Raw genomic sequence first — 27821 nt, 5'->3', positions numbered from 1 at the left:
TGCTTAATTTTCTGTTTGTAGAATTATTAATTCATCAATGAATTAGTCAGAGTTTGTAATTATTGCAGCAGCACAGCCCAGGCTCAGCAGTTTGCTGGTTACATAACCATGAATAATCTCAAAGCACAATAAAAACAAACCGTAGAGGAGACTTGAGTCTAAAATCCACTCAGCATGACAGGTGGGTTAATGACCATGTACAATTAAACATTCACCTGGTTGTCCTGCATTAAGACTTCGTCACTGTCACAGATCTGCGTGTTTTCACTCGGTTGTTAAAGGACTACTAATCCCAAGAGTCTCGAAAGTAGTCTGAATGAAAGGCTCGTGGGAGCTGTAGTTACTGAATGACTCAAGGAGTGTGTGTTGGAGGACCCTCCTCCTGAGACTGGCCACATAACAATCACACAGCTTATAAAGCAGTGACGGGACGCACGGTGACACACTGCACACTGATCCTCCGGACGCTCAAGCACAAACCTGGAGACATTCACAAAAACGCAAGCATGGAGAAGAGACCAAACTGGGAAAATCCCATCCAGTTTGTGCTGGCATGTGTGTCATATGCTGTTGGACTGGGGAATGTGTGGCGGTTTCCATACCTCTGTCAAATGCACGGTGGAGGTAAGTGACTGCAGACCAGCCCACCTGTGTGGCAAGTGCATTTCAAATGTGTGTGCGTGTGTGTGTGTGTGTGTGTGTGTGTGCGTGTGCGTGTGTGTGTGTGTGCGTGTGTGCAGCATTTTAAACAGAGAGAGCATATTCGCTTTCAACAAGCTCACAGCTGGATATAACACAGAGTGATCTCCTCACACAGTGTGGGATGTTACTGTAGATAATCTACAGTATCCTTGTTTAAACATCTCTCACTAAAAGGCCTCTAAAGATATCTGCCTTTATATTCTCCTCAAATGTAATGAATAAATAGGCCTAAATAAATATACATACTGACATACAGACAATGAGCTAAAGATAATGACTGTGATACAGAGGAACATATCTGTCAGATTATTGACTTGTTGTTTATAGTCTGCTTCACTCAGGTGGCGGTTTGTGGCGGAAACGTTCCAAATGAATCCTTATCAGACTAAATTACTTATTGTTAAGTTGTCAGTTAACACTGAGTTGAAACTGGCAATAAACCAGACCTAATTGCAGGTCATGAACAGGGTAGACCATGCAGGAAGTTAAAGTATGAATTAATTAGTCCAGATTTATATAATAGGCAGCCTACAGACTTTACACTCTAACTGCTGTTTGGCGTGATGGTCAGGTGATAAGAGGTGCTGCAGGTGTTTCCATGTAGAAGTATTCTGAATAAACAAACTGACCTTAAAGGACAACACAGTTTATACTGTTTTACTGTGTTTATATGTGGCGGACCCTGCCACCTTTCTAGCTTCAAACAGTGTTCTGGGACCTTATTTTCCTCTGAGAACAGCTTGTTTATTCACTGATGGAAATAGTTTGTATTGTTACCTCATTAATATTGTTAATATTAAAATTCTGACTACAAAACTACACAGTGCCCCCTTAATATACTGTGTCTCCTGCTCCTCCAGTGCATGTGTAGGAATAAACAGTGGTATTATAGTAAAGGTAAGAATAAACAGAGCCAGGTTGTCTCATGAAACAGGTCCTAAAGTGTCCAGAGTGGAGATAATGTGATTGGATGGGAGAATTGTTTTGTCTTTATTGGTCCTGTTCACGGATCACTGAACAATGAGCACACATCTACTGTAATTACTGTCCTGGACGTGTAACTTCCAAGCAGGAAACCAGCGGAGACATGTGACAAGCTGTTCTCAGGGTCGCAGAGGGACAGCTAAATGAACACTGGCCCATAACTCCCCAAAAACATGACTGTAATGTTCAGCCATCCTGACTGCTCCCACAAGGCTTTGATAGTGTTTGATTATCATTTTGAAATGTGAGCATTTTAAATTTGAATAACAATGGACAATACTGTCTACAATACTGGTGGGCTTTGAACTAAAAGCTTGTAATTATAAAGCACATGTGAGCAACATTAAAGGGGAAATTCTGTATTTTTAAACCAGGGCCCTTATTTACATGTTCTGGTGGGTAAAAAATTCATACTTCCCAATAATAATAATAATAATAATAATAACTATATTTACATAGCACTTATCTAAACAAGGTTACATAGTGCTTCACAGAATAAACAGATTTAAAACAACTTTAAGAACATGGGCCAGTAAAGTTACAAAGAAGGACACATGAAAATGAAACACAGCAGCAACATAGAAGTTACTAATCAGTCATTATGAAGACTTTCCTATTTAAAAAAATGCTTTAAGCAATGATTTAATAACAGATAATGCGTTTGCCAGCCTCATCTCCTCTGGCAGGCAGTTCCAGAGCGGCTGTGATGGCAAAAGCCTGGTCACCCTTGGTCACCAGTCTTGACCCTGAAGGGCTGGTACGTAGGGTTGGGTTCTGTTCACATTTGAACCGATACTGGTGCCTGGAATTCGGTACCAGTATCCAACTTTAATCTCTCTGTAATAACAAAAAAAGTCATTTCAGTTCAAACTAGTTAAATCATTCACTTTTAGAGTCAATATATCATGAGTCATATTTCCAGTAACAGTGCACATCACATGACAGTCAGTCTGTTATTTCAGTAGCATCTTGTTTACTGCATGTAAATCTTGTGAATAAAATACTTTTTGAAGTTGACTGCTACATTAAGTTGTTTTGCTCATCAAACTAGTCCTATAAGAACAAATGTAATAGTAAACATCAGGATGTACATGTGCTGCCCTCTCCTGGCACACAGTGTCTCAACAAGTGGTGGCTGTATTTTAAACCAATTGGTAATTACGAGTTTGCGTTTTGACACCTTGAGTTTGCTGTAGAGGCTCAGTGTTGAAGCTACAGCAGCAGATTAAGTTCATTATGTGAAGTCAACAATTAGAATTTAGTTTCCAGGGCATATTAAATAACATATATGCCTGTAAATATGAGCACATATGTCATTTATGTTAAGTATGTGAATTAATATGTATCTTTTGTTAATATATTTTTACCGCTGTAGCAATGCTAACCCCTGTTAGCACGTTGATGGAAATTCCCATAATGTTTTAGCATCGAGCTAGTGGACTGAGCACTTGTCATATAAAATTGTTCCGGGAATCAAAGCATGCTGTGATATTTCCTTGTATACAGTATGCAGTTCACATAATGTCATATTTATTAATGCTAATAAACATACTGTTTTAGTAAACTAAACAGCATGTTGGTAAGAAATTTCACATCTCACTTTGTCTCTCTTTAATGTTGCTGTAAAGATGTGCTCTCAGGTACCCAAATGTGGCACCAATTGATTTAATGCGGATCACTACTCGGTACTATAGACGTGATTCGGTCGGTACCCTTAAAAGTAGAGTAAGTACCCAACCCTACTGGTAAGGGGTAGGTTAGAGGATCTCAGGTTTCCATTTGGAGTATAGGGTGTCTATAGCTCCACAATATAACTGGGGGCCAGACCATGAGGGGCTTTGAAAGTTATAAAATTAACCTTAAAATCAATCCTATTTTAGCCAATGATGAGAGGAAGGAATTGGAGTATTGTGGTAGCCAGTTGGTTTTAGTTCAAATACAGGCAGCAGTGTTCTGCCCCTGCTTACGTTGAGCCACAGAGGATTGACTGAGGCATGTATAAAGTGCACTGCAGTAGTCAAGACATGAGAGGACAAAGGCATGAATAAGCCTTTCTAAATGGGGGAAAGACAGAGCTGATTTAATCTTACTGGTATTTCCAAAGAGGAAGTAACAGGATTTAATGAGACTGTTGACACGTGGATCAAAATTGAGTTGTTAGTCAAACGTGATGCCTAGATTACAAGCTGTAAATTTTTTATTTACTGCCAGTGGACCAGTAAATGGTTGTAATATGTTGGCTCGGTGATCAGAGCCAAATAATATATCCTCCTCCCTGGTTCAGCTGCACAAAGTAACAACTCATCTATTTCTCAATAGCATTTATACACTCCATTAAAAAGTTAACACGGCTGATGTTATCTGACTTAAACGTAGATATGTGTGTCGTCAGCATAACAGTGATAATGTTTCCTAACGGGAGCATTAAAAGGGAAAACAGAATGGGATGAAGAACAGATCACTGTGGCAAACCACACATCAATGGGGCTGAAGACAAAACATGTTTACCAATGGAAATATGAAGCTCTCTATTTGAGAGATATGACTCATAAGAGCTGTTGTTTGAGAGCAATTCCAGTAATACACACTGATTAAGTCTTTTGATAAGAATGTTACGATCAGTGGTATCAAACACAGCACTGAGGTCAAGCAGCAATAAAACAGAACACTCCCCAGTATCAGCAGTCATCTGTAAATCATTTGTAACACAGTGGTTTTGGTACTGTGTCATTTGTGGCACCCAGACTGAGGACTTAACACCACCTTTTCTAGAATTTGATATGAAGGGGGGATAGAAAATGGTAAATCTGTGGAAGTGATTGATCAAGGTTAGGCTTTTTTAGTAAGGGCTGGGTGCTGGCCTGCTTAAAATTATAGGTGATAAGTTCAATAGAAACTGAGGATTTTGGTGGTTTTGAAGCCTCAAAACTAGAGAATTTATCTGAAGTAATGGGCCAACTATTGTCACGGACCATTGTCCCTGGGAGAGCTGAAATGTTCATAGTGAGGAGGACATAGCTCGAGCAGCTGGGCGTGGTCACCAGGCGACAGCCAGTTCTAAGTGGAGGAAATAAAATCACTGGAAATAAAAAAAGAGACCTTACATTTAGGAGAGCTAGTCTCACTGGCATACTTTGGCCAGCAGAATTTACAGGAAGTAAATTACGGATCCTTAGTGCTGTATTGGTTTAATGTTTTAAGGACCTATTATTAATTAAATAAAATATATATAACAAGTAGATGTATGGGGATGGGGTGTAGTTATACGGTCAATGACAGTTTGTGCTACATGAGGACGGTCACAAGGGGGAGTTAGCAAGTACATATCAGGATTGGATACTAGCAGTGGCGCGGGGAAAAGTCAGCTTGCACCTTGTGCCAAGCCTTCTTGTTTGTCTGGAGATGTAGCAGGGGATAGTCAGACTTAAGGGGCATTAAGGACTGTAAAAAACATGTTGTGTGTTAAAATACGCACACCTAGTCTGTTGGGTGTGCCATCTCTCATGTCAAAAGATGGCCAGTTCCAGAAAAGGTTAAAATTGTCAATAAAAACTGTGTTGTGGACTGTACATGCAGACTAGAGCCATGTCTGGAGGCTAAGGATCCAGCTAAAATGACGACTGCTCGGCAGAGTGGATGAATGGAACTGGACACACAAATTGGCCTGCCACAGGCGTCCAGCCCCTGAAGGAGTCTGCTAAAATCCTGTTTTAGGATTTCAGAAGATTGCTTCCGAGCAACTTTGCAGCCAGTGTGCACAATGATATTTCTGGTGCATGGATGTTTCTTCAAGAGGCTGGGGTCCTGTCCAGGATGTCACCACCATAGTGGCTGGGAAACAGTATGTCACTACTGATCTTCTCCTGCCATGCCTCGCTATTGAGTCGCTGATAACAAGAGTGGTGGGAGAAGTTGCCGGTGGTGGTGGAGGATGTGATTGAGCAGATGAGGGATGACACAAAGTCTGATCAAGATGAGACTTTGATCAGACTTTGATAGATCCCTGTTCTTTAAATAAAACAGGGCGCCGACTGATTGTCTGATTGTCATCCCATTGATTGAAAACAACTGACTCTAATTTCACCTTCAAATTAACTGCCAATCCTAGAGGTTCACATACTTTTGCCACTCACAGATATGTAATATTGGATCATTTTCCTCAGTAAATAAATGACCAAGTATAATATTTTTGTCTCATTTGTTTAATTGCATTGTCCTTATCTACTTTTAGTACTTGTGTGAAAATATGATTATATTTTAGGTCATATTTATGCAGAAATATAGAAAATTCTTAAGGGTTCACAAACTTTCAAGCACCACTGTAAATCCAGTATGTCATATGGATTCTCCAAGTGGATTTCATTGTTTGCTGGGGTAGGATAAGAGAGGCAGTGGCTTGTGCAGGGCTGAAGAGGATAGTGTCCAAGTGCCTGACATCTAGACGGAGAGGAGAGCCATGGGTTCTTGCATGTATACTCAGATTGTATAATGTAATATCAGGGTGACCGATGACTATAATCCTCGACCGATTCTAAAACGATCTAAAACGTGTCATTAAAATTGTGGCTTAAAATTGATTTTTCCGTACCTAAATTTAAGTAGCAGCACTTATTGAAAACAACAAAATTACAACTACAACAAGTTGCAAAAACGTACATGGTAAATACCGAGAAATTAAATTATAAATCACAGGCTGTATTATAAAGTGCTATCTTTTCATTTTATCACTGCTTCTCTACTGTAATTTAACTCCTTTTCACCAGCCCGCCCCCCTTCTTTTTCATCCTGGCCACTGAGAAGGCATGTCAGCTATCACCTCCTGCCTGACCTTTGTGTAGTTCATGTGAAAAAGCTCCTCAGTACTCACACAGCAACAGCTTCATCATAGATAAATCTCAGCCTGAGGAGGCATCATCACAGCCTCATGTACCCAAATACAGGACACTGAATAGCTCCACCTACTGAACCTATTTTTTAACATGTGAGCTGCAAGCTTAGATTAAACACACCCTCTCTTGCAAAGACGACAAACACAAACCTCCTAACGCTTTCCTATGTATACTGTAGACGTTTTTGGTTTTGTATGTCTGTATTTTTCTGAGTTGCCTAAGTACAACTATATTTCCACCTTCAGGGGGGTTCTTGGTTCCATATCTCATCATGCTGGTATTGGAAGGCATTCCCTTATTCTACTTGGAGCTTGCCATTGGTCAGAAGATGAGTAGAGGCAGCATCGGGGCATGGACTGCCATCAGCCCTTATCTGGGAGGAGTGGGTAAGTTCTGTCTGAGCCAACTGACCATACTTGAGGCGCGGTGCATTGATGCAGATCCATCTGAACAGGAGACTCACCAGTCTCCCGTCAAGACTACTGATGAGTTAGTGCCTTTGCCTCTCTGGTAACAGAAAAAAGAAGAGCATGTTGAGTTTTTTTAATTTTAAGACAGCGTGTGCCTCTGATGGATCTGCAGCTGACACCACCACTTAATACTGTACTGTAAGATAAATGTTCATGCTTCTTGTGTGGTTGCAGTTAGTAGGTTAACGTGATTTTCTTTTAACTATTGTAAATGCTTACAGGGTGATGCATACGTAAAGCATTAGCCAACTTTGGTACAGTTTGTGGCCCTGAACATTTTCAGAGATGGAGCCACGGCAAGGGCTACTTAAGCTTGCTTTCCAGGGTAACTGAATTATGTATTTTGCATCATATCTCCTGAACCAAACATGTTGACACAGAAAAGGTGATGTCTACCGCTATGTTTTGATGGTCCGGTCACAATGATACCATATACTACATCATTAAGTGTTTATAACATCTGAGAACCTGGGTGAGACTTAATAATATCATGTCAGTTACATGCATGTTGTGAGGAGTTTTAATAGCTTAATCTCTTTATTCATTAACCCTGTTAACACAGTGACTGTAAAGAGTAGAATAATATTTATTATAACCAGTGTTGGGGGTAACATGTTACAAAAGTAATGCATAACAGTATTATAATATATATCTTTTAGTGGTAACGGCCCTGATCATATTCACGCAGTTACCCATTCACAACTGAAAGCTCCTCAGTACAACCACAGTCTCATCTGCCGGCCACTGGAGCAGTCAGGGTTAAGGGCCATGCTCAAGGGCACCTCAGTGGTGGTAATGAGGGAGGGGCAAGTGCCGCCGGTTAAGGGATTAGGCTACCACTGCCCCCAATATGACCTTAGAAAACTTAGACTAAAAAGAATCTGAGGACAGATATTGTCAACGGGATTGTGTCACAACTCTGCAAGATCCAGCCATCTATCCATCCATTATCTTCCACTTATCCGGGGTCGGGTCGCAGAGGCAGCAGGCTTAGAAGGGTATTCAAGACCTCCTTTTCCACAGCAACACTTTCCAGCTCCTCCTGAGGGATCCCGAGGCGTCCCCAGGCCAGATTCGCTATATAGTCTCCCTAGCAAGTTCTGGGTCTGCCTCCTAAGAAGATGCCCAAACCACCTAAACTGGCTCCTTTTGACGTGAAGGAGCAGTGGCTCTACTCCGAGCTCCCTGCAGATGACCAAACTCCTCACCCTATCTCTAAGGCTGAGCCCAGCCACCCTACGGAGGAAACTCATTTCAGCCGCTTGTATCCGTGATCTGTCACTATCTACATTTCGTGGCCGTAGGTGAGGATCAGAACATAGATAGACTGGTAAATTGAGAGCTTCGTCTTCTGGGTCAGCTCCCTGTTCACCATGACGGTCCAGAGCACCAAACCTCCTGTCCATCTCCCGCTCTATTTTCCAATCACTTGTGAACAAGCCCCTGAGATACTTGAACTCCTTTGCTTGTGGCAGGAGCTCTCCCACCAACCGGAGGTTCCACAATCAGCCGCAGCTTCCTTTCCAGCACCCTGGAGTAAACTTTCCCAGGGAGGCTGAGTAGTGTGATACTCGGTAATTGGAGCACACCCTCCGGTCCCCTTTCTTAAAGATGGGAACCAACACCCCAGTCTTCCATTCCAAAGGTACTGTTCCAGACTGCAAGATGCAGTCATGAAACTTAGATAGAAATTAGGTTAGGTAAAACTGGAGACCATCTTGCAGTGGGATCACACCTGCGGTGACATGAATGGTGCAATGAAACAGTAGAGAAATTAGTTTTGTGAAACAGGTGAACTATACCATGTGTATTGTTGTACATACCTTGTTCTGGTGTGACCCCGTCACAAAATTGTCTCTAGGTTCCTTCTCATAATGTAACAGAATTCACCATTACCTCTAAGCTAACCTAACCTAACCTAAAAGTTAATGATGTAGTATATGGTATCATTGTAATCTTTGACCATCAAAACATTGGCGTAGACATCACCTTTTCTGTGTTGTCATGTTTTGTTCAGGACAAATTATGCAAAATACATAACGCCAAGAAGTGTTTTTGCAATGGCTCCAAATTGGAAAATGTCCAGGCCCCTCACCCTATATTGCATATCACCCGGACTAACTGTTGGACACAACAAAACCCTGGCAACTCTTGACTGTTTTGGGCCCAGCTCAAAAACATGGGATTTGGTTTACATAATGTTATGTAATGTTGAATCAAAAGAATTATTGTTTTTTATATGCAAAAATAGGAAACAAATTGTCCTCTGTTATGTGATTTGTAATGTTAAATCTTTTGTATAATTCTCTCACAGGTCTTGCTAGTGTTGTGACATCCCTGTATCTTTGTCTGTATTACAACATCATCAATGCATGGAGTTTCTGGTACCTCTTTCATTCATTTCAAGTGAGCTGCTGATTAATTAATTACTTTTATATACTGAAGACATTTTCATATATTCATTTAAACAATGTATTGGATTTCATTTGGACTGCAAGGCAACACAGCTACTCTGTTCTGTATTCTCTACCATCCCAGTCAGTGCTGCCCTGGGCAGAATGCCCCATCAATTCCAACCGGACAGGACCTATAGAGGAGTGTGAAAGAGCAACACCCACCCAGTATTTCTTCTTCAGGGAAACACTGAACATCTCGCCTTCTATTGAAGAGAATGGAGGCATTCATACAGGCCAGGCACTGTGCCTCGTGCTTGCCTGGATGATTACCTACCTGTTCATTGTCCGAGGAGTAAAGTCAACTGGAAAGGTAAGAAAGTCCCTCAAATTGCAAATACTGGGAGTATACATACTTACAGGTATTCCTCACTGTCCATAGTCGGGTCTACTCTGCCAATTGCATTTAACATCTTTTTAAGACACACTTAAAAAAAATGAACTGCTGGGAATACACCAGAGTCCTTTTAGCCAAGTCTCACCACTCAGCAGCAATCTTGGCAACACTCCCGGGCAGCTTTTTCTGGCTAACTGCTCAACATTAATGGGGAGGGAGCCATAACGTCACCTTCAACTTCATATAAAGATTCACAATCAAATCTGAAAACAGTTTCAGTTGCCCCAAGTTTTAAAATGCGTTTTTCCCTGCAGGTTATCCTACCACTGCCGACACCAACTTTGTTTACTTGTTTCATTTGTTAGCCATATGAAAGTTTGTCAGTCTTGGAAGCACATGAACTTACCAATGAAATGTTGTGAAGACCTATACAACCAGCCAGATAACTGAAACTTCTCTTTGCAGGTGGTGTACTTCACAGCCACTTTTCCATATGTGGTCCTCTTTATCTACCTGATCCGTGGCATCACTCTTCATGGTGCCGTCAATGGCGTCAAATACATGTTTATACCCAAGGTGAGTTTGGCAATAGGCATTTAACCATTCTGTATATGGGTGCCTAGCATTACAGCCTAGACTGCTGGCACACTGAGAGGGAATTCAGACCTGATCTTACCACTCGTCCTGAGGGATCTCATCACAAGTGGACAGTTTTGCTCCCATCAGTTCACACGCATGGTCTAAAGTGCAGCGCGCTAATGCATTTAGGGTGTGGCCAAGTCCATTTTGCTAGTTAAACAGCGGAAAGTCTGTGCAAAGAGGTGGCATTTAGACTCTGAATTAGTCATGGGTGTGTTTTGGGCAGAACATAAATCAAACCAATCTGAGTGTCGTCTCCCATTCCCTTTTAAGAGCCAGGTGTGCCAGGACCTGAAACCTATTAAACAGTGGCACTAATCTTCGCTGAGGGAAAGGAATGTGATCCCCAGCTGCTGCCTTTAGTTTTGCTGATTAAATGGGCCATGATATTTGTTACAGTGACATGACTGCATTCATGGAAATGTTTAAAATAACTGAAAGCAGCCTCTCAAATCATAAAATCAGCCTATGCCTATGTAGGCACATCTTACTGTCTGAATTATGCGTCTTTTAAATAGCAGGAAGCAAACAGTCGCTTTCTGCTGCCTCAAGATAACAATCTGCCATCAGTGCGCCTGACCACACCACACTTTGAGACTAATACGCACAGGGTCACACAGGTGGGCGCAAGTACATTTGCTATTTACACAGTGTGGGTGCCGGGCATGAAAATGATAACTGTATCGGTCTGAAAGTTTTTTACACAAAAAAAGGAACAACTTCATGTGGAACATTAAAGAAGGCCCAAACTGTTCCATATTTGATGTAGGCAGCGTTTCACAAGGTTGATAAAGTCTAAACTGCAAATCTCACAAAATAAAGCAATTCCATAGGGGAATCTGGGGACTTCCTCCACGGGCGAAAAAAGAAGTAACCTACAGTATATTGGTTAAAAAGTGAGAGCTTTGCAAATTTTTTTATTATTATTATTTGACATGTTTACCATCAATAAAATGTTGTCTCCTATCATAAATGTAGTGTAAATGGTGAAATTCAATGAAACTGTTAAAACAGCTGCTAAATGTTAGCAGGTAAGGTTATGTTCAGACCGCACTCAAATCTGACTTGTTGTTCAAATCAGATCTGAGAGATGGAGTGTCCACACACTATTATTTGAAATTATTTGATCAGATGGGATTTTTAGTCCAGACATCACCAACATATCTGCATGGGTCGCTATGGTAATGCAGTAGGCATCAATAACTCTGTATGTGGGTGACACAGACTGCTTTCAAACACAGAAGCGGACTGCTTTGTGAGTAGCAGCCTGGATTCTGCACTTCAGTCTCTTTGGTTTTGATGTCACCTTTGTGCTGCAAGTGATGAAAATAGACTTTGAAATCCGATATGAGTAGTCAGAGCATCCAAACTGAGATGCATCTGTAGAAATCTGATTTGAATCACATTTCAAACAACCTCCAAATGTGGTTTGGATCCAATTAGCAATGTTTGTTTCTGTCCAGACTTTCTAAAATCAATTTGAATACAATCTGTATATGCTAAAAAACAGATTTGGGCTGTTAGTGTGAACACATCCCAAGATGCACTTTGGACACAGGAGCAGACTGTGATGCTGCTTTCTTTTACAGAAACAACTTTGCATATTGCATTTAATGCCAAATTTACAAGACGACATAAATGATTTAAAAAATACTGTGACATTTCACAAAGATCTCACTTTTTCAAAACTTTTTAAAAAACTTAATGTTTTGCATTCACTGCTTAATTCATAAGAAAGAACTTGAAATTAAGACTTTGCCATAGCCCTTTGCAAAGTTCTTTAAGCTTCTACTCACTCAACATTATTTAAAAACATGCTAAAGTCTTGGCATATTGTGGTAACTAGTTCAATGGTAAACACACAAACATCTGCTGCTAACATGGATAGAGGGCCCAAAAACAAAGTTTGCATTACAGTGAACCAAATTGGATTCACAGTGTGTAATCCATTCTGGCTTTTGTTGTGGCTTCTCCTCCTCCTCCTCCTCCTCTTCCTCCTCCTTCTTTGTCTTCATATTCTTCGTCTTCTTCGTCTTATTTCACTGAGGACGACAGTTGAGTAGTCGGTCCTTCAGTGTGGCCCAGTACACATGTGCGTACACACTGCTAAAAGAATGTGGTCACATGCAGTCCAGACCACCTCTGAATGTTGTCTGAGTAATCGGATCTCAAATGTGTGCTCATTGTGTCATGGGTGTGTTCACAGCTGTACTCGGAGCTGTCCACTGTCCACTTCAGGACGGATGTTGAAACCAGGTCTGAGCAGCCTCTATATTGTTTATCAGACAATACTCAGTTTTGGCCTTACGTTATTTTTAGATTGCTTTGGGTGTCTGCACAGTGGTGTTTGATGTACATTTCCAATACAGATGTTCTATTTAAAAAGTGTATAACCCCAGTGTATGATGGGTCAGTAAATAATACTGTTATTCATTTCTTGTATGTCTGTCTTTAGATGGAACAGCTTGCCGACCCGAATACATGGATCAATGCGGCCACTCAGATCTTTTTCTCTCTGGGTTTGGGTTTTGGGTCACTCATAGCTTTTTCCAGCTACAACCACTACAACAACAACTTTGAGCGTCAGGCCATCATTGTTTCCATGATCAACAGTGGAACCTCCATCTTTGCCAGCATTGTCACCTTTGCCATCTATGGGTTCAAGGCGACAGTCAACTACGAGAGCTGTCTGGAGAGGTGTGTGTGTTTTACGTGTACGTGAGTGTACCCTTACAACTGTATGCATGTCTCTTTAAACAGTACACACATGCTATGTATGTGTTTACCCTCCAGCTGCAAGTAATCTATTTTGTTTTATTTGTTGTATTTTTTTATTGGTACAATATAATATTGAATAATAATATGGTATTATTTCATAAATATATAATAATATAAAAAATATTAGTCTATGCCAAATTGTCTGTGTACACTAATTCTCAGACAAAAGCCAGAAGCCAAATGACAATCAGGTCTCAAATAATGGCAAGGGCATTGTGGACACGTACAAATAATGGCCAGCCCCAAATACAGGCCTGGAGAAAAATCAATGGTTGGTCTTTTGTAAGTTGTGCAGCATAAGCGTAATATACACTTCCATCACATGGATGTAATAAATTTAACAATATAATCATGCTATTTTCAATCAATGGGTGTATACGCGTTAATGTCTCACCCAAACTGTATTTTATAGTAATCGTGTAAGTGACTGTAAGGGACACCAGATGGTAGCAGCTTCATTTGGACCAAGTACCATAATGAAACAGTGACAGTCCCTGAATTTTTCTCAACACATTTCTGGAAATATTTCACAATAAAAGCCTTATTAGGGAAATGAAGGAATTCTATCCACTAAGAAAGCAAAAAAGCTTTTAATTTGAAATGGACACTGGAAGTGTAGGGTTTGTTCTATTCTACTTTTATGTTATAAATATTTTACTAAAAGGGGAGTAGATCATAAAACAAAGAGGCTTTTTACTAAAATATCACCATGTTTGCAACCATCAGAAGTTTAGAATCATCTGTTAAAGTGATGTTTTTCTTCTTTCCTTCAACCGTGGATATATTAACATAGATAAAACTCAGCTGTCTGTAGTAACAGTTATGCGTTGTGCAGGTCCTGGGACATTGGGCTTTGTGTCAGCAATGGATTGATTAATTCCCCTCCATATTTTTTTTAAAAACTCAACAACATCATAATGTCCCCCTGACAGGGGCTGTTTATTAATTCGCACCTCTACAAGCATAAATCATGTAGGATACAAACTGCTGTAGCAAACAGAGAGCTGGCTGCAGGGTGACACCAAAAAAGCGACAGCTGTTAATCAAAATGGGTCTTTTGTCTCTTGTCTTTTGTGTATTTCTTCAATAATTGTCCAAAGTAATGTCTTTGCTTTGTTGAAAATGGCGTCTTTTGTCTTTTCTATAACATTTACCATTTTTAAGAAAGTTTATGGTCCATAAATATGGCCAGAAAGGTTTTTTCAAATACCCTTTCAGTTTGAACTCCATCTTAGGACATTGTAACCAATTATCATTTTCTGAATGTCTAAAATCTCTAAATTTGTAATTGCTGACATTTCAAGGTTAATTTATTAACATTAATGAACGTATTGATATGTACATTATTAGCCAAGGTTTTTATATGAGCATAATGTGTAGAACACAGCGTTGATAGTGGATAAAATAGTGTACTCATGTAACTGTCCTCCTCTCACTCTTCCAGGGTACGCTTACTGCTGCTGAACACCTTTAATATAGCAGAAGACAGCATCACCATTGACAATGTCTTCGTGTGGATTGACAAGCTGAACTCAACATATCCAGTGCAGTTTGCTGAAATCGAAAGCCAACTGGAATCCTGTGACCTGGAGAGTGAACTAAACACCGTATGTTTCTCATCATTACACCTGTATGACAGTTGTACACACTTAAAGCATCAACATAACGAGAATACAGTTGGCTTACACAGAATGTGGGAGGGAGAAAACAAATAAACAAATATGAACAGTGCAATAAACATTAATAAACTTCCAACTGGTTTCTGCTTAGCTTCTGCAGGTCAGTAAATTGAAGAACATTTTTTAACCAGTTACATTTTCACCAACAACTCACCAATAACTGCTTATAATTAAAAGTAGTATGATATTATCATCAAATAATGTGGGGGTAATTATCAATAAAAGTAGTCTTGTGGTAATTTGCAGGTAATTTCTAAGAAACTTCTGAGATTTTTTAGAACTTCTAAAAAGTCCAGTACTTCCAGTATACATGTTAGCTGATTAGCTATGATTTAATCAGAATCAGAATCAGAAATACTTTAGTATCCCAGCTGCTCCCATTCAAAGTTCAGCATATGCAGAAATAATAATAATAATAATAATAGTAATAATAATAATATCAATATCAACAAAAACAAAAACAAAACAAAAATACAAGAAATGTACATATATACAGAGCAATAAAGCGAGGAATTGAACAGTTTGATAGCCACAGGCAGGAGTGATTTCCTGTGGTGCTCTGTGGTGCATCTTGGTGGGATTAGTCTAGTGCTGAATATACTCCTGTGGCTGACCACCACATCATGGAGTGGATGAGAGCCATTGTCCAAGATGACATGTAACTTGGACAGCATCCTCCTCTCTGACACCACCGTCAGAAAGTCCAGCTCCACTCCCACAACGTCACTGGCCTTGCGGATCAGTCTGTTCAACCTTAGAGGCAGGAAGTTAAATCACGTGTTGCCTCTGATAAAGCAAGTGCAGTATCTACGTAAACTAGACATAAGCCCTTTTCACACAGAGACTCTGCATTATCGCCACAACGAAGGCTGGCCTTTACACCGCCTTTGTTTGTTCACACAGAACCAAGCGGCTGCTCCAGCGTGTCATTTCATACAGCACACCAAAAGAGGTGTGATGGTACACATCACGTGCATCAAATCGGTCATACCTGACTGGATCCATGCTGGTTCGGTTCATGCTGTTTGAAAAAGGAGACAGGGAAAGCAAAATAAAGAGCCGACCTCACTGCATTCAGTTAGCCACGACTTCTTAGCAAACCAGCCTCATGAAAAAGACCGGGTGTACTGTCTTCCTCTGTCTTGTGCATGTTGTTTTAACATGATGTCTGCTCAGGTCTGAGTTTTTCATGCAGTGTTCTCCTCTCAAACGGCGTTGTTTTCAGCGACTTAGCTTTTTTTTTTGATTTATTCTCCACAATTCACTCTATCATAGAAGGCTCCTCCAAATCTCTACGAACTTCTACGTCATCTGCTCCTTCGTCATTTCCTTCTCGTGCTTTCTATCACGGCCTTGGAACGGTGAAAGTCAGCGCCCAGCAAGCTCCTACTTCTTGTATCACAGCAGGTGAAGTGCACATGTACAACTTATAACGAGGAGCTATGGCCAAAGTTTTCTGCCGGAAATACATCACCTCTTAGTAACTTTACACAACGTAGAACATATTATACATGTTACTCACTAACTGCATAATATTTAGGTCGCTCATTTAAAAATATAATCTTAATCTAGTCTTAATCAATGAAGGTCTATGATTCTTCTTTATATGGGACGGGTGGGGCGGCACTCAAGCGCCCCCTATTGACGAGCTTACAAGATGCAAGAACTTCATATTCAAACATTTGAATTTTTTCCACTAGTACTTTTGGCCGCACAGAGTCAAACTGTGCTGATTTGTTTTTTCATTACCAGTTTTGTCATGCTGAGTTGAGCCAAGCTGTGCCTTCTCTGTTTTTAAAAGTCACTCAGTAGTTTCATAGCTTCTTACTGAATCTTTGTGTGTTAGCCTGTGTCCAGACTGCAGTCGAGGAACAGGGGAGATGTTTGCCACCCAATTACCAGAGGTTTTTTTGTGGACTGCGGGGAGGAACAGCTTTTTACATCCATTCTCTTTGACCACTACACAAGACAAGTGCGTCAGCAGTTATAGACACACCTTGGAGCAGGTAGCGGTGTTGTGATGGAGAGGCAAATCCCACCAACGCTAAGCCGATGTGCTGAGTCAAACCTAGTAGAGCCATGCTGGCTGATGTAACGTAAAAATGGCAATAGTGTGAACGATGAATGAACTTGTTTTAACAAAATAGGCCCAGAGCCAGGAGAATCTGTTGATTCTTTCATCTCCACAGTGTACAGTCTGGAAAAACACTGTCACCTCGGCCTGTCAGAGAGTCTGCAAATGGATAGCAAACTAACACTGGCACAAGCTGTCCAAAAAATCAGACAACAAGAGGATATTAAGAAATATCAAACCACTGTGTGACAACAGACACCGATCAGAAACAAGCAAATGTGGATACAGTGGAAAACAAGAAAAAGTTTCACAGAGAAAGACAGAGAAATAAATACACATGATAAAGGTCCAAGTTACTAAAAAGACCGTTGATCGTCAAAGTTGAAGAGGAACTGCTAACAAATGTAAAAAATAGGTGTGATTGTGCCCATTGAAGAACCCACAGTTTGAAGGGATGGTGGGAGCACCCAAACCTGAAAGTCTGCTGTGAAAGACAAATCCTGCCAGCTGTAGACAAAACCCTGGCCAAGCTCGCAGGAGCAACAGTCTTTATAGAACTAGATGCCACAGTTGGATTCTCGCAGGGAGGCTCTGTTTTCACAGACTGCGATTAAGGATTTAATCTGCAACACAAGCACTTTCAAAAGCGACTAACACAGATGTTGGCAGGACTGGAAGGAGCCATCTTGCATGCAGACAACATTATCATCTTCATCTAGGTCATCTCTAGGTCAACAACACGACCACAGGCTGCACTTAGTGTTAGAGCGACTCCAGAAGGGGGGGCTGACACTCCAACAAGTGCCAGTTTGCTGGGCCACGTCATCAGTGCACAGGGCAAGGAGGTGGACCCACGCAAAGTCAAAGTACTGATCATACTGTATACACACATTAAGGGGAACAAATACAAGTACAGATAAATAATAGCTGTTTGAAAAAATGCTGGCACTTCACTTAAAGGGGGAGATGTAATGATATTAGATATGTAAAAACTAATGTGTGTGTGGAAATGGGGAAGAGTGTGAAGAGGGACTCCAAAGTTTTAATAAAGTTGCCCAGGGGTGACACAAGCAGCAACAAGATGCTGATGATAATGTGGTTGGCATCTTCATATTAAAAGTTTGACATCAGGTAAACACTGTCCATCAACTGTGACTGTGTGAGCACCAAGCATCGAAGTTATAAACACAGAGTCCACCTCTCCTCGTCCAGCTGTAGTCAACAAGTGTTGTAAAGGAAATACAAGTCCATTTATATGAGGAGATAAAATAGTTTATAAATAGTATAAACTGAAAGGGCACAGGAGAGATAAAACAGTAAACAGACTATATCTCCAACTTATCAAGAGTTAATCATTAAACAAAGCAACATGTAAAAGAGAGACAAACAGTCAGACAAACAGTCAGTACAAAGTTTCCTTCTTTGATGGCAGATTGCATCCTGTCTTCTTAAACTATGACCACAATCTGTCCAAATGGCGCAGCAACAGTTAGCTGTTGTAATGCAAATGTGAGTAGTCCAATCTGTACCAAACTTCACATGTTTTGTATGAGTCCAGGAAATGACATGCTTTATTTAATGTACTCCTCCTAACCAGCTGACCAGGTCCAGACAATCCTTCAGAAGTTTTGGGAGAAGAGGGATGACTTGTCATGTGTCGAGTTTGTTTTGAAAAAGCTTGTGGTTCACCATGTAAGGAATGAGTGAACAGTTTCAAATATGAAAATGTGAGCATAGCTTATTCAGTGTCTGCCCAGAATGCCTCTACATGGTTGGGATTGAGCCTTTTCATTAGAAACTGTAGTCGATTGTCCAAAGATACAGATGTTTGGTGCTTCAAACACTCTTTGAGCTTTCAGTTGTAAGTTTAATTCAAGACGATTGATTCAGAGTCTAGGCATGTGAACCAAGTTGTGGGAACAGGCAGTGTATTTTGCATAGCCTTAATATTTTTTAGACTTTTTTGCTGCTAATCTGCCATTTATAGAAAACACATTTATTAATCAAGCAGTTTAGGTCATCCTCTATGGATCTGGGTCAGGGAAAAGAGGTAAGATTATATAAACAATCATTTGGGGATGTGTTAAAACTGAGGTTTTTGAAGGTAACTGTTATGATTTGTAAAAAGGTTGTATGTATAATCCAAAAGCGGACACCGAGACTGGGAGAAGTTTTAAGGGAATTTATTATTATAGCACAGGTAGGGGGCAGTGGAAGGAGGCTGAGGCAAGAGGCACAGCAGGTGTGGTAGCGGAGGCTCGCTGTGGCGTTGGCTGAGGCTTTGGTGGAAGCTGGTGGGTAATACAATGATGATCCACAAAAGAGTGAACGTTGGGTGGTAGAGTGCCAACAGAGCTGGCACTGATTGATCAAATGCACTGCAGGTGTGTGAGAGGAAGCAGGTCCGGCCATCAGAGAAACCACACCCAGCCTCAGCAGCACATTTCACTAACAAGCACCAAAACAACAAAACCCCGCACCAAAACAACAAAACCCCACACCAAAAGTCCAAATCATGACAGGTAACCCTGCATTAAACGCTTATTTTTAGTTCCTGTTGGTTTGTCCACCTGGAGCCAGTGGAAGCAGGTTGTGAACAGCATAGTATTACTTATCAGCTTCTCAGGTGATTTGGTGAACATATAAGAAAACAGTTAACACACATCCAGCAGTTACAGAGTAACATTAGCTTTCATTGAAAGTCGTGTTTCTAACCACCTGATGAATATAACGCCCAGCCGTGGCCTCTGTGTTAGCTCTGTCAGGTATATCTGACTCTTTAGCTGCTAAATGCTCCACATTGGTAACCAACTCTTCTGACGTTTTCTCCTGTTTGATGCTGAGCAGGCAATGAACTGTGGATTTTTAGGTTCAAGGTTCAATCTTCTTTTAATTGTCATATCAGAACACAGGGTTGTACAACGAAATACAAGTTGTAGTCCCTTTATGCTACACAAGAACAAAACTATTTGTTTATAGTGAAGTGTTGAAGGTGAGTTCAGGAGTCTCACAGAGGAAAGGAGCTGCTCTGTAGTCTGCTGGTATGGCAGTGGATACTTCTGTGTCTCTTGCCAGACAGCAGCAGAGTGAACTGGCTGTGGATGGAGTTGGTTTTTGCAGGTAAAATAATGTTATGAGCTGAATTAATGATGTATAAACAGTGAGCAGGCCGAGGGGATATGCACATTTGGATGATAATTTGCTGTATGTTCATCACTACGAGTGACCCCCTCCACATTGACTACGTTTACATGCACACAAATTTCCAACTATTATTCAGAATATGACAATATTCAGAATATGATACAGAATTTGGTCAGCTCTGCACAGAAGAAGAGGCCACATTTCTGATCAGGAGAAACACCTACTTTTAAACACGAAGACCTTTGGGTTTTTGGATATGTGTAAATATTGCAACACTGACCTTTTCAAGAAAGTGGTTGAATGAATGAAGGACGGAGGCTGTGTGCGCATGGTTCAACAAGTCCGCCACCGGTGGAAAACTTTAATAAAATAATGTTTTGACGCATAGAAGCAAAATAAGTCTAATATTACATATGTTGAGGTGAGTGGGTGGAAAGATACTGCTACATCCACCATATCCAAAGAGGGCCAGTGTGAATGATGAACTTGTGTCCTGTATGAAGAGCACAACTGCACAACAACTGAACAACAACAGAGCAGAAATTTTTAGATAACTTTAATGTTTAATGTGTTTTGTTCGGCCTCCTCTGTCAGTGATTCAGTTTACAGAGAGTGAAGGAGAGAGGTAAAACGTGATGACAGCCACAGGTGTGTAATTATTGGTGAATTAATGTCTTCCTTTAATAAAACCACACTAGTGGAGATGTGTGACTCTTTACTGATTGATAGAGCCTTACCAATAGTTTCAGTGTCTGTATTAATAAGTGACAAGACAACTAACTACTGTACATAGGTCAAACAAGTCATTATTAGATTTGTGAAACAGCCACAGAAAATGTGCTGACTTTGTCACCAAGGTTATCATGTGCACTGTCTGCTCATTATGGGATGAAACTTTGGTTGCTCATAACATGCCCTGGGCTAGTTATCTTTCAGACACTGTGACATGACATCAGCAGCCATAGACTGAGCGATGTAAAGCAAGAGGCAGAGAGGCTGGTTCGTACCCTGACATCAGGGAGCAGGGGAGTTTGGCTCACACACATGAGATCCCTTGAAAACAAGAATTTTGAAATTTGGGGGTTTGTAACATATTGACAATATACTATTTTTTTTGCTATGAATGTCTATTTTTCTGTATCTTTATCATCATGGATAAGGTGTAAAATTAGGTTATTACTGATATATGATCTAAGTAAATTCTAAAGAGTGCATAAAAAAATCAGTTAGCAATCAGTTATGGAGGGTACAGCCCCACAGGGAGGGCCCAGGACCTGGAGCGTCTATGATTTTAGCAGAGATGACCATTAAAAAGGACATCAAGTAGCGAAACATACCAACACAGGACAAGTGGACCTGCTATAGAAACAGGGCTTCAGTTGGTAGGGGGTTCTGCAGTCCACATGGGCTTATTAGCTCCCATATTAAAACCAGCTGGGTCATGCTGGCATCGAATTCACTAATTCTTAACATCTGACTGACTCTGACACTAAAATCTTTTACCTTCTTAACACATATAGATAAAGACAATCAGGATCTAGAAGTGTAATGTATAAAGTGTTACAGCTGGGTAGAGATGTCAGATCAGGACAGGGCTTCTGACAGAGCGTACTCATTCTGTTTGTCTCTCTCTTCCATCTGTTTCAGGCAGTAGAGGGGGCAGGTCTTGCCTTCATTGTGTATAGCGAAGCCATTAAGAACATGCCATTGCCTCAGCTGTGGTCAGTTCTGTACTTCTTCATGCTCCTGCTGTTGGGAATGGGCAGCATGCTGGGCAACGTCACTGCCATCATCACCCCGCTACGAGACTTCAAAGTGATGGCCAACGTAAGCATCGAGTTGTTAAACGGTAAGTTCCAGGCTGATGTCGATGGAAAGTGTTGCATCATCATTGTTGTGTCCATCAGTTCGTGCTGGTACTCTGTAGAGTGGCAGTAATCTATTACCATTTTACTTTATTTATACTGGTTGTAACCTGTTCACACACTCTGCAGGACTTTTCTGATACCAGCTTCAACACAATATTATACAGGTGGACTTCTATCTTCTTGTTCTTTAATAACCAGTAAACATCACTAGTTAAAGATGAGAAACAATGAGTGTGCCTACTGAGAGGAACATGTTTGACTTAGTTTAAGTGAGAGAGCATGAACAACAACAGTACACGTGCAGAAACTAGTAAGTGTAATAAATAATGTTTAATGATTAGTAGGCTGCTAATAGTGAAATAATATTACAATACTTAGAAGTATGAAATAGCCAATTTCAAACTGAATGACATTTCATGAGAATGAACCACTTTGTTCTGAAGGAGCGACCATTCAGATTTTTTGCTAAATGTATTCAAAGCTGGAACTTAATAAAACGACACGGCCCTTTAATCAATCAATCCAAAAAATGTTTCCAGTATTGCGACACTTTGAACAAATGTCAGCATGGCAACAACTTGACACTCTCCAGGGTCCCCGTTCCCCAGTCTGAGAACCACTGGCTAATAGGAAGCAATCTGACTCTGACTTTTGGAAAATACCCTTTTTTGGGATCATACCTGAGCCAGAGAAAATCACCTGCACAAGCACCTGCAGACATTCAGACCTCTGCAAGCTCATGGGGGGATCCCAGCAGCTGACAGGAAATCAAAACCCAACTCAAAGGTTTTATACAATATTTAAAAGGAGAGTTCATTTCTTATCTTCAAAAAATTCTTTTAAATATTGATTTAAAGTGGAGTTAGAAGGTGACTGGGTTCTGTGCTTCGTTTGCAGGTATAGTGTGTTTGTTCTGTCTGCTGGTTGGTCTGGGCTTCACCACCACGTCAGGCAATTACTGGTTCACCATATTCAACGACTATGCAGCCACGTTCTCGCTGCTGTTCATCGTCCTCATCGAGGTCATAACTGTCAGCTACATCTATGGAATCAGAAGGTTTGTGTATATGTCGGTGGTAGTCCCCACACTGATGTGACACATTTTTTGTTTACTATAAGATACACAAAAATGTGAGTAGTTACTCAGTAGTAGATAATTAATGAATCGTTAATGGGTCATTTTGGGTGGCTGTAGCTCAGGAGGTAAATCTAGTAAATCGGAAGGTTGCTGGTTCAAATCCCCAGCTCCCTTTGCTACAAGTGTCCTTGAGCAAGATACTGAACCCCAAACTGCTCCTGATGAGCAGGTCGGCACCCTGCATGGCAGCCTCTGCCATCAGTGTATGATTGTGTGTGATTGGGTGAATGTGTTTTCAAGCGCTTCGAGTGGTCAGCAGACTGAAGTGCTATAGAAATGCAAGTCCAGTTACTATTTAATTCTGAGTAACTGTGATTTCAAGACTCTATAGTAGATAATGATAAGATATTTGAAGAGGTAATATATAAGTGAATCATCAGGTAATGATTAGTTCATAAATATCTGTCAACCTGAGTGTCATTATTGAGTGATGACTCATTAGTTACTAATTACTGAACATTTAGTTACTCTTTGTGTATCTTCAAGTAAAGTGAAACATCATACTGAGTAGTTACCCAATGTAAACTCATTAGTAACTAATTACTTAATCATTAGTTACTCTTAGTTAGCTGAAAATACACATAAAGAGTAATGAGGATGATTCAGATATATATTGAGTTGTCACTCATTTGTGCCACTCAGCGGCTGGTTGATAGTTAATAAGGAACAACTCATGAAGAAAGAGGTCAGTATATTGATTGACAGATATTTATGAACTAATCATTACCTATGGATTTTTTGATATGCTATCTCTGTTTGTTCTCCAGTAACCCATCATTATCTACTATATAGTCCTCAAATCAGTTATTCAGGAATTAATTATTAACAATTTATTAACTATCAGGTCGTTTCCGATTCATCCGTTACTCATTCCTCACTCACTTCATCCCGCCTCAGTAACTACTCACATGTTTGTGTACCTTATTGTAAAGTGTAGTGTGCCCTCAGTTGTGAAGCATCAATAACGAGCAATAGTCTCCTACAGTGTACTAAACTAAATCTGATTTAAATACATTTTCTACATATTTTAGGTTTGAAAAAGACATAGAAGACATGCTTGGTCATCGTCCCAACTGGTACTGGAAGATAATGTGGACAATAGCTAGTCCCCTTCTCCTCATCCTCCTCTTCGTAACCTACATCGTCAACTACATCAGGGGAGGGACACCCACTTACCAAGCGTGGGACAAAGAGCTGGTGAGCTGTGGCTTTTTTCTTTTCCATTACTGACTCCTGTACAATCTGCTTTTTACTAGTCTCAGCTCATTACAAGACAACAAGCAGCAGTAGTGTGACATTCTTATAGAGCTGATCCGGGTGGAGCACAATAAGGCAGCATGTTTTCAGGTCATCTGTTCAAACGGACGGACAACCAGAATACCTGCAGTTAGCATGGCTACGTATGTACATCCATCCCATTCCTGTTATGTGGTATCTCAAGAACACCTTGAGGGAATGTCTTCAGATTTGACACAGACGTTCACTCGAGTATGAACTGATTTAATTTTGGAGGTCAAAGGTCACTGTGACCTCACAGAATATCATAATATAACAATAAGATAAAATGATGATACACGATACACGATACACGATACGATACACTCTGGTTGTGGTCATGACCTAGTCTTGGTTTACATGGTCTTGACTACAACGCTGATGTCCACCTTGACTCTGTGCTGGTCGTGCTGTCAGGTTGAACATGTGTGTGAGCCGTCCATGTTTTACAATATGAAGCTTCTTCATGTTCATCAGAATCAGCCTTACTGGCCAAACACGTGAACACATACAAGGAGTTTAACTGTTTTCTGTTCCTCTCAGTTAAGTTAAAAGACATACAGCAGTTCCACTATAACCTCATACTAGTTGATGTAGTTGTTCTACCTTCTACCTTTCTCTGTTTCCTCTGCTCATGAATCACCAGTTTCAAAAACGTTAACATGTCCACCACATAGAGAGCCCAGTTATATGCAAGGGCTGTCTTTTTAGTGGTGAAATACTCTTTTAAGCAAACAGAAAAGAGAATAGGAAGAAGAGAGGGAAGAGGAGGGGGAAGATGAGACAAATGACAATGACATGAGGCCCAGAATGAGCCCATGCACACAGACAGAAACACACATGTCACTGTGCTGCTGTGTGACGACCGTGTGTTTATTCAGCTTCACTGAAAAGACATTTTACAAGTTGTTGTGGAAGATTCTCTCATTAATCAGCAGTGTTGGGCAAGTTACTTTCAAAATGCATATTTTACTTAACATATTACTAGTTACCTTCATTTTAAAGTAATATATTACGTTGCAATATTGCTGTCAGCGTAGAGTAATATATTATTACACTACTTCCAACAACATGCCCAAATAACCTGTATAGAAGAATTAAACAGCCTAGATCTTTTGAAATAAATGATTGTCTTGGACACAGTGATGAGCAGGCAGAGAGAGCATCACAGTCTGATATATTATGAGATAGGAATAATATTTTTAATTGTAGGCTCAGTCATATGAAACACAATAGACCTATACCTCCTATAATGTAGCCTATAATTACATGACAAGTTTCCTTATACACTGCTTCCCGTCTGTGTGGTGTTTTTTAAGCTGTGCTGAATGGAACCTTTCCATAACCACTGGTAGTTACCGCTAGCTTACACTGCTGCAGCTGACTGTACCAAGTGTTGAGGGGTTCTGACAGGCAAAAATCTACCAAGACATAATAAATTGTGATGTTTCATGATGTCAGACAAGCTGTGTGACACTCACAGGTTTTTCTGTAAATTAAATTAACAGTATGCACATGCACTTCCTTACCTCCTTAACACACAGCGCTTGGATTTATTGTTCCTGTACTGTCAATTTACATTTACATGAAGGATGAATAATACATGAATCCAACAAAATCCCAAACCTTTTTGTGATTGGCTGACACATTTTCAGCACATTTCAAATATGAAGCAATGAAGGTTGAGGTAGTAATACCAGCTAAACTTGTAACTACTTCACCCCTGGTTACTTGTGTAACTTAGGTGGTCATCCATTCATGAAAAACAGCTCTGTTCTCCTAAAAAACTCACATTTACAGTTACACATATTTATTTCAACATTATTTCCTTAAGGAAGTTTCATTCGAACGCCCTGATTGCATTCACACCTGGAAGCTGTCCACCACAACCTCAGTCTGATCTGCAGCCACTGAGCAGCTCCACTAGAGCAGACAGCCCGTTGCTCAGTGATGACGAGTGTTGCACCTGATGAATGATATTCTGCTAAAATGTGTGACTAATAAGTGCGTGTGGAGACAGGTGTTAACTGAACTTGTTGTCTCCTCAGGGTAAGTCAGTGATGATGGAGTATCCTCTCTTTGGTCAAATCTTCATCGGGCTGCTCCTGGCGTCGTCAGTCAGCTGTGTTCCCCTCACAGCTCTGTATGTCTACTGCCAGAAGAGGAAACGTGGGAACCATCTGAAGAGGCAGCGTGCTGTCAGCACTGTATCTACTTAGTGACTAGATGATGGCGAGGACTAACCTCCCACCACCACCCACCTTCCAAGACACCCCCAATCTCTGCCCTCTAGTTGCAACAGTACATCACTTATCATGACTACATGAGGGACAGTGGCACTGATGATTGCTGGTCTGTTTCCTTCACTTTCACCAAGTTTCACTTTAATGGAAGCATTTTTGAGTTGTTCCTCTTGTAAGCGAATCTGAGCAGGAATGATAAAAAAAAATGTGTTATACCTTTCTACTATTAGTACTACTACTATTACTACTACTAAAAATCTCTCTATTTAACAGTAAATATATGATTGTATAATCTCTTTCAGTGTTAAAGTCAAACTTCTAAGCAGTCACAGTCGGTCTCAGAGCTTACCTGTGGAACATTATGAGTAAATACTTTATTTAACTGCCAAACATTTACAGCAAATATAGTTGTGATTCAGTATTTTATATGATGTTAGTTTACTCAATGGTCATAATATGATGAATATATGTTATGTAGATATGTATGAGATACAGTGTTTGAGTATGTTAGAGCATATTTCTTTCATATCTTGAACACTGAGAACATCTCTGAAGTCATGTTTCATATTCTTTCATCATGGCGGTAGCTGGTTCAGGGTAAAGTTAAAATGATTTTTCAAAATGGGATTATCGTCCAGTAACATTTGTTCAAGTCTGGTTTCAGAAATGTTAAGGTAACAAGGTTTTAGTTTGTTTTAATTAATTTGTCATCACACAACACAGGGTTTCACAATGTAAAGTAGTTTTGTGATCAGTGTCACTTGACCTGAACTGAGCTCATCCCATGAAAAGTGATGTTATGGCTTCGATTCTCGTTTTTATTTTATTTTCGTGTAAGTCAATCTGTTTTCTTTTCCTCTAAAGACTACCCTTTATTTTCGTAAATATTGGTTATGGTGAGATTGGATATGGTCTCTATAAGGTTTTGATTTTATGTGAGAACTGAACTCATCCAGTTTAGAGTTGAGTATGTGAACATTTAGATGAAGGATTGTTTTTTATTTTAGGGTCAATGAATCTGTCCTCTACTGGCTCAGATCACAGAGCAGCAGCAAATATAGCAAATGAATGCTGCTTCTCTACCTCCCAGTTTCACTGCCTCAGATTCTTACTTTATACTCTCCGTGGAAAAAAACATCTGCATTTAA

The 27821-nt window shown here is 40.3% G+C and overlaps 1 protein-coding gene across 1 annotated transcript; it reads left to right on the top strand.

The window, feature by feature from the left end:
• The first annotated feature begins 491 nt into the window (after positions 1-491).
• Positions 492-26649, top strand: LOC141012908 (sodium- and chloride-dependent transporter XTRP3-like). Its single transcript, XM_073486453.1, has 11 exons — positions 492-624; positions 6821-6961; positions 9360-9451; positions 9584-9811; positions 10301-10411; positions 12930-13171; positions 14697-14859; positions 21797-21998; positions 22915-23074; positions 24187-24352; positions 26479-26649. Exons 1-11 carry the CDS (start codon positions 507-509, stop codon positions 26647-26649), a joined length of 1794 nt encoding a protein of 597 aa, XP_073342554.1. The 5' UTR covers positions 492-506.
• Positions 26650-27821: the final 1172 nt, after the last annotated feature.

This window comes from Pagrus major, chromosome 18 (genome assembly GCF_040436345.1).
Source record: "Pagrus major chromosome 18, Pma_NU_1.0".
NCBI classification, from domain to species: domain Eukaryota; kingdom Metazoa; phylum Chordata; class Actinopteri; order Spariformes; family Sparidae; genus Pagrus; species Pagrus major.
Note: the sequence above shows the minus strand (reverse complement) of the source record. Positions and strands in the feature narration are given on the sequence as shown.

Excerpts from the sequence above, each read along its gene's own strand:
- LOC141012908 (XM_073486453.1), top strand. The coding sequence starts at position 507 with ATGGAGAAGAGACCAAACTGGGAAAATCCCATCCAGTTTGTGCTGGCA. Across the intron at positions 10,412-12,929 it reads AATACATGTTTATACCCAAG|ATGGAACAGCTTGCCGACCC; the intron begins GTGAGTTTGGCA and ends GTCTGTCTTTAG. Across the intron at positions 24,353-26,478 it reads AAGCGTGGGACAAAGAGCTG|GGTAAGTCAGTGATGATGGA; the intron begins GTGAGCTGTGGC and ends TTGTCTCCTCAG.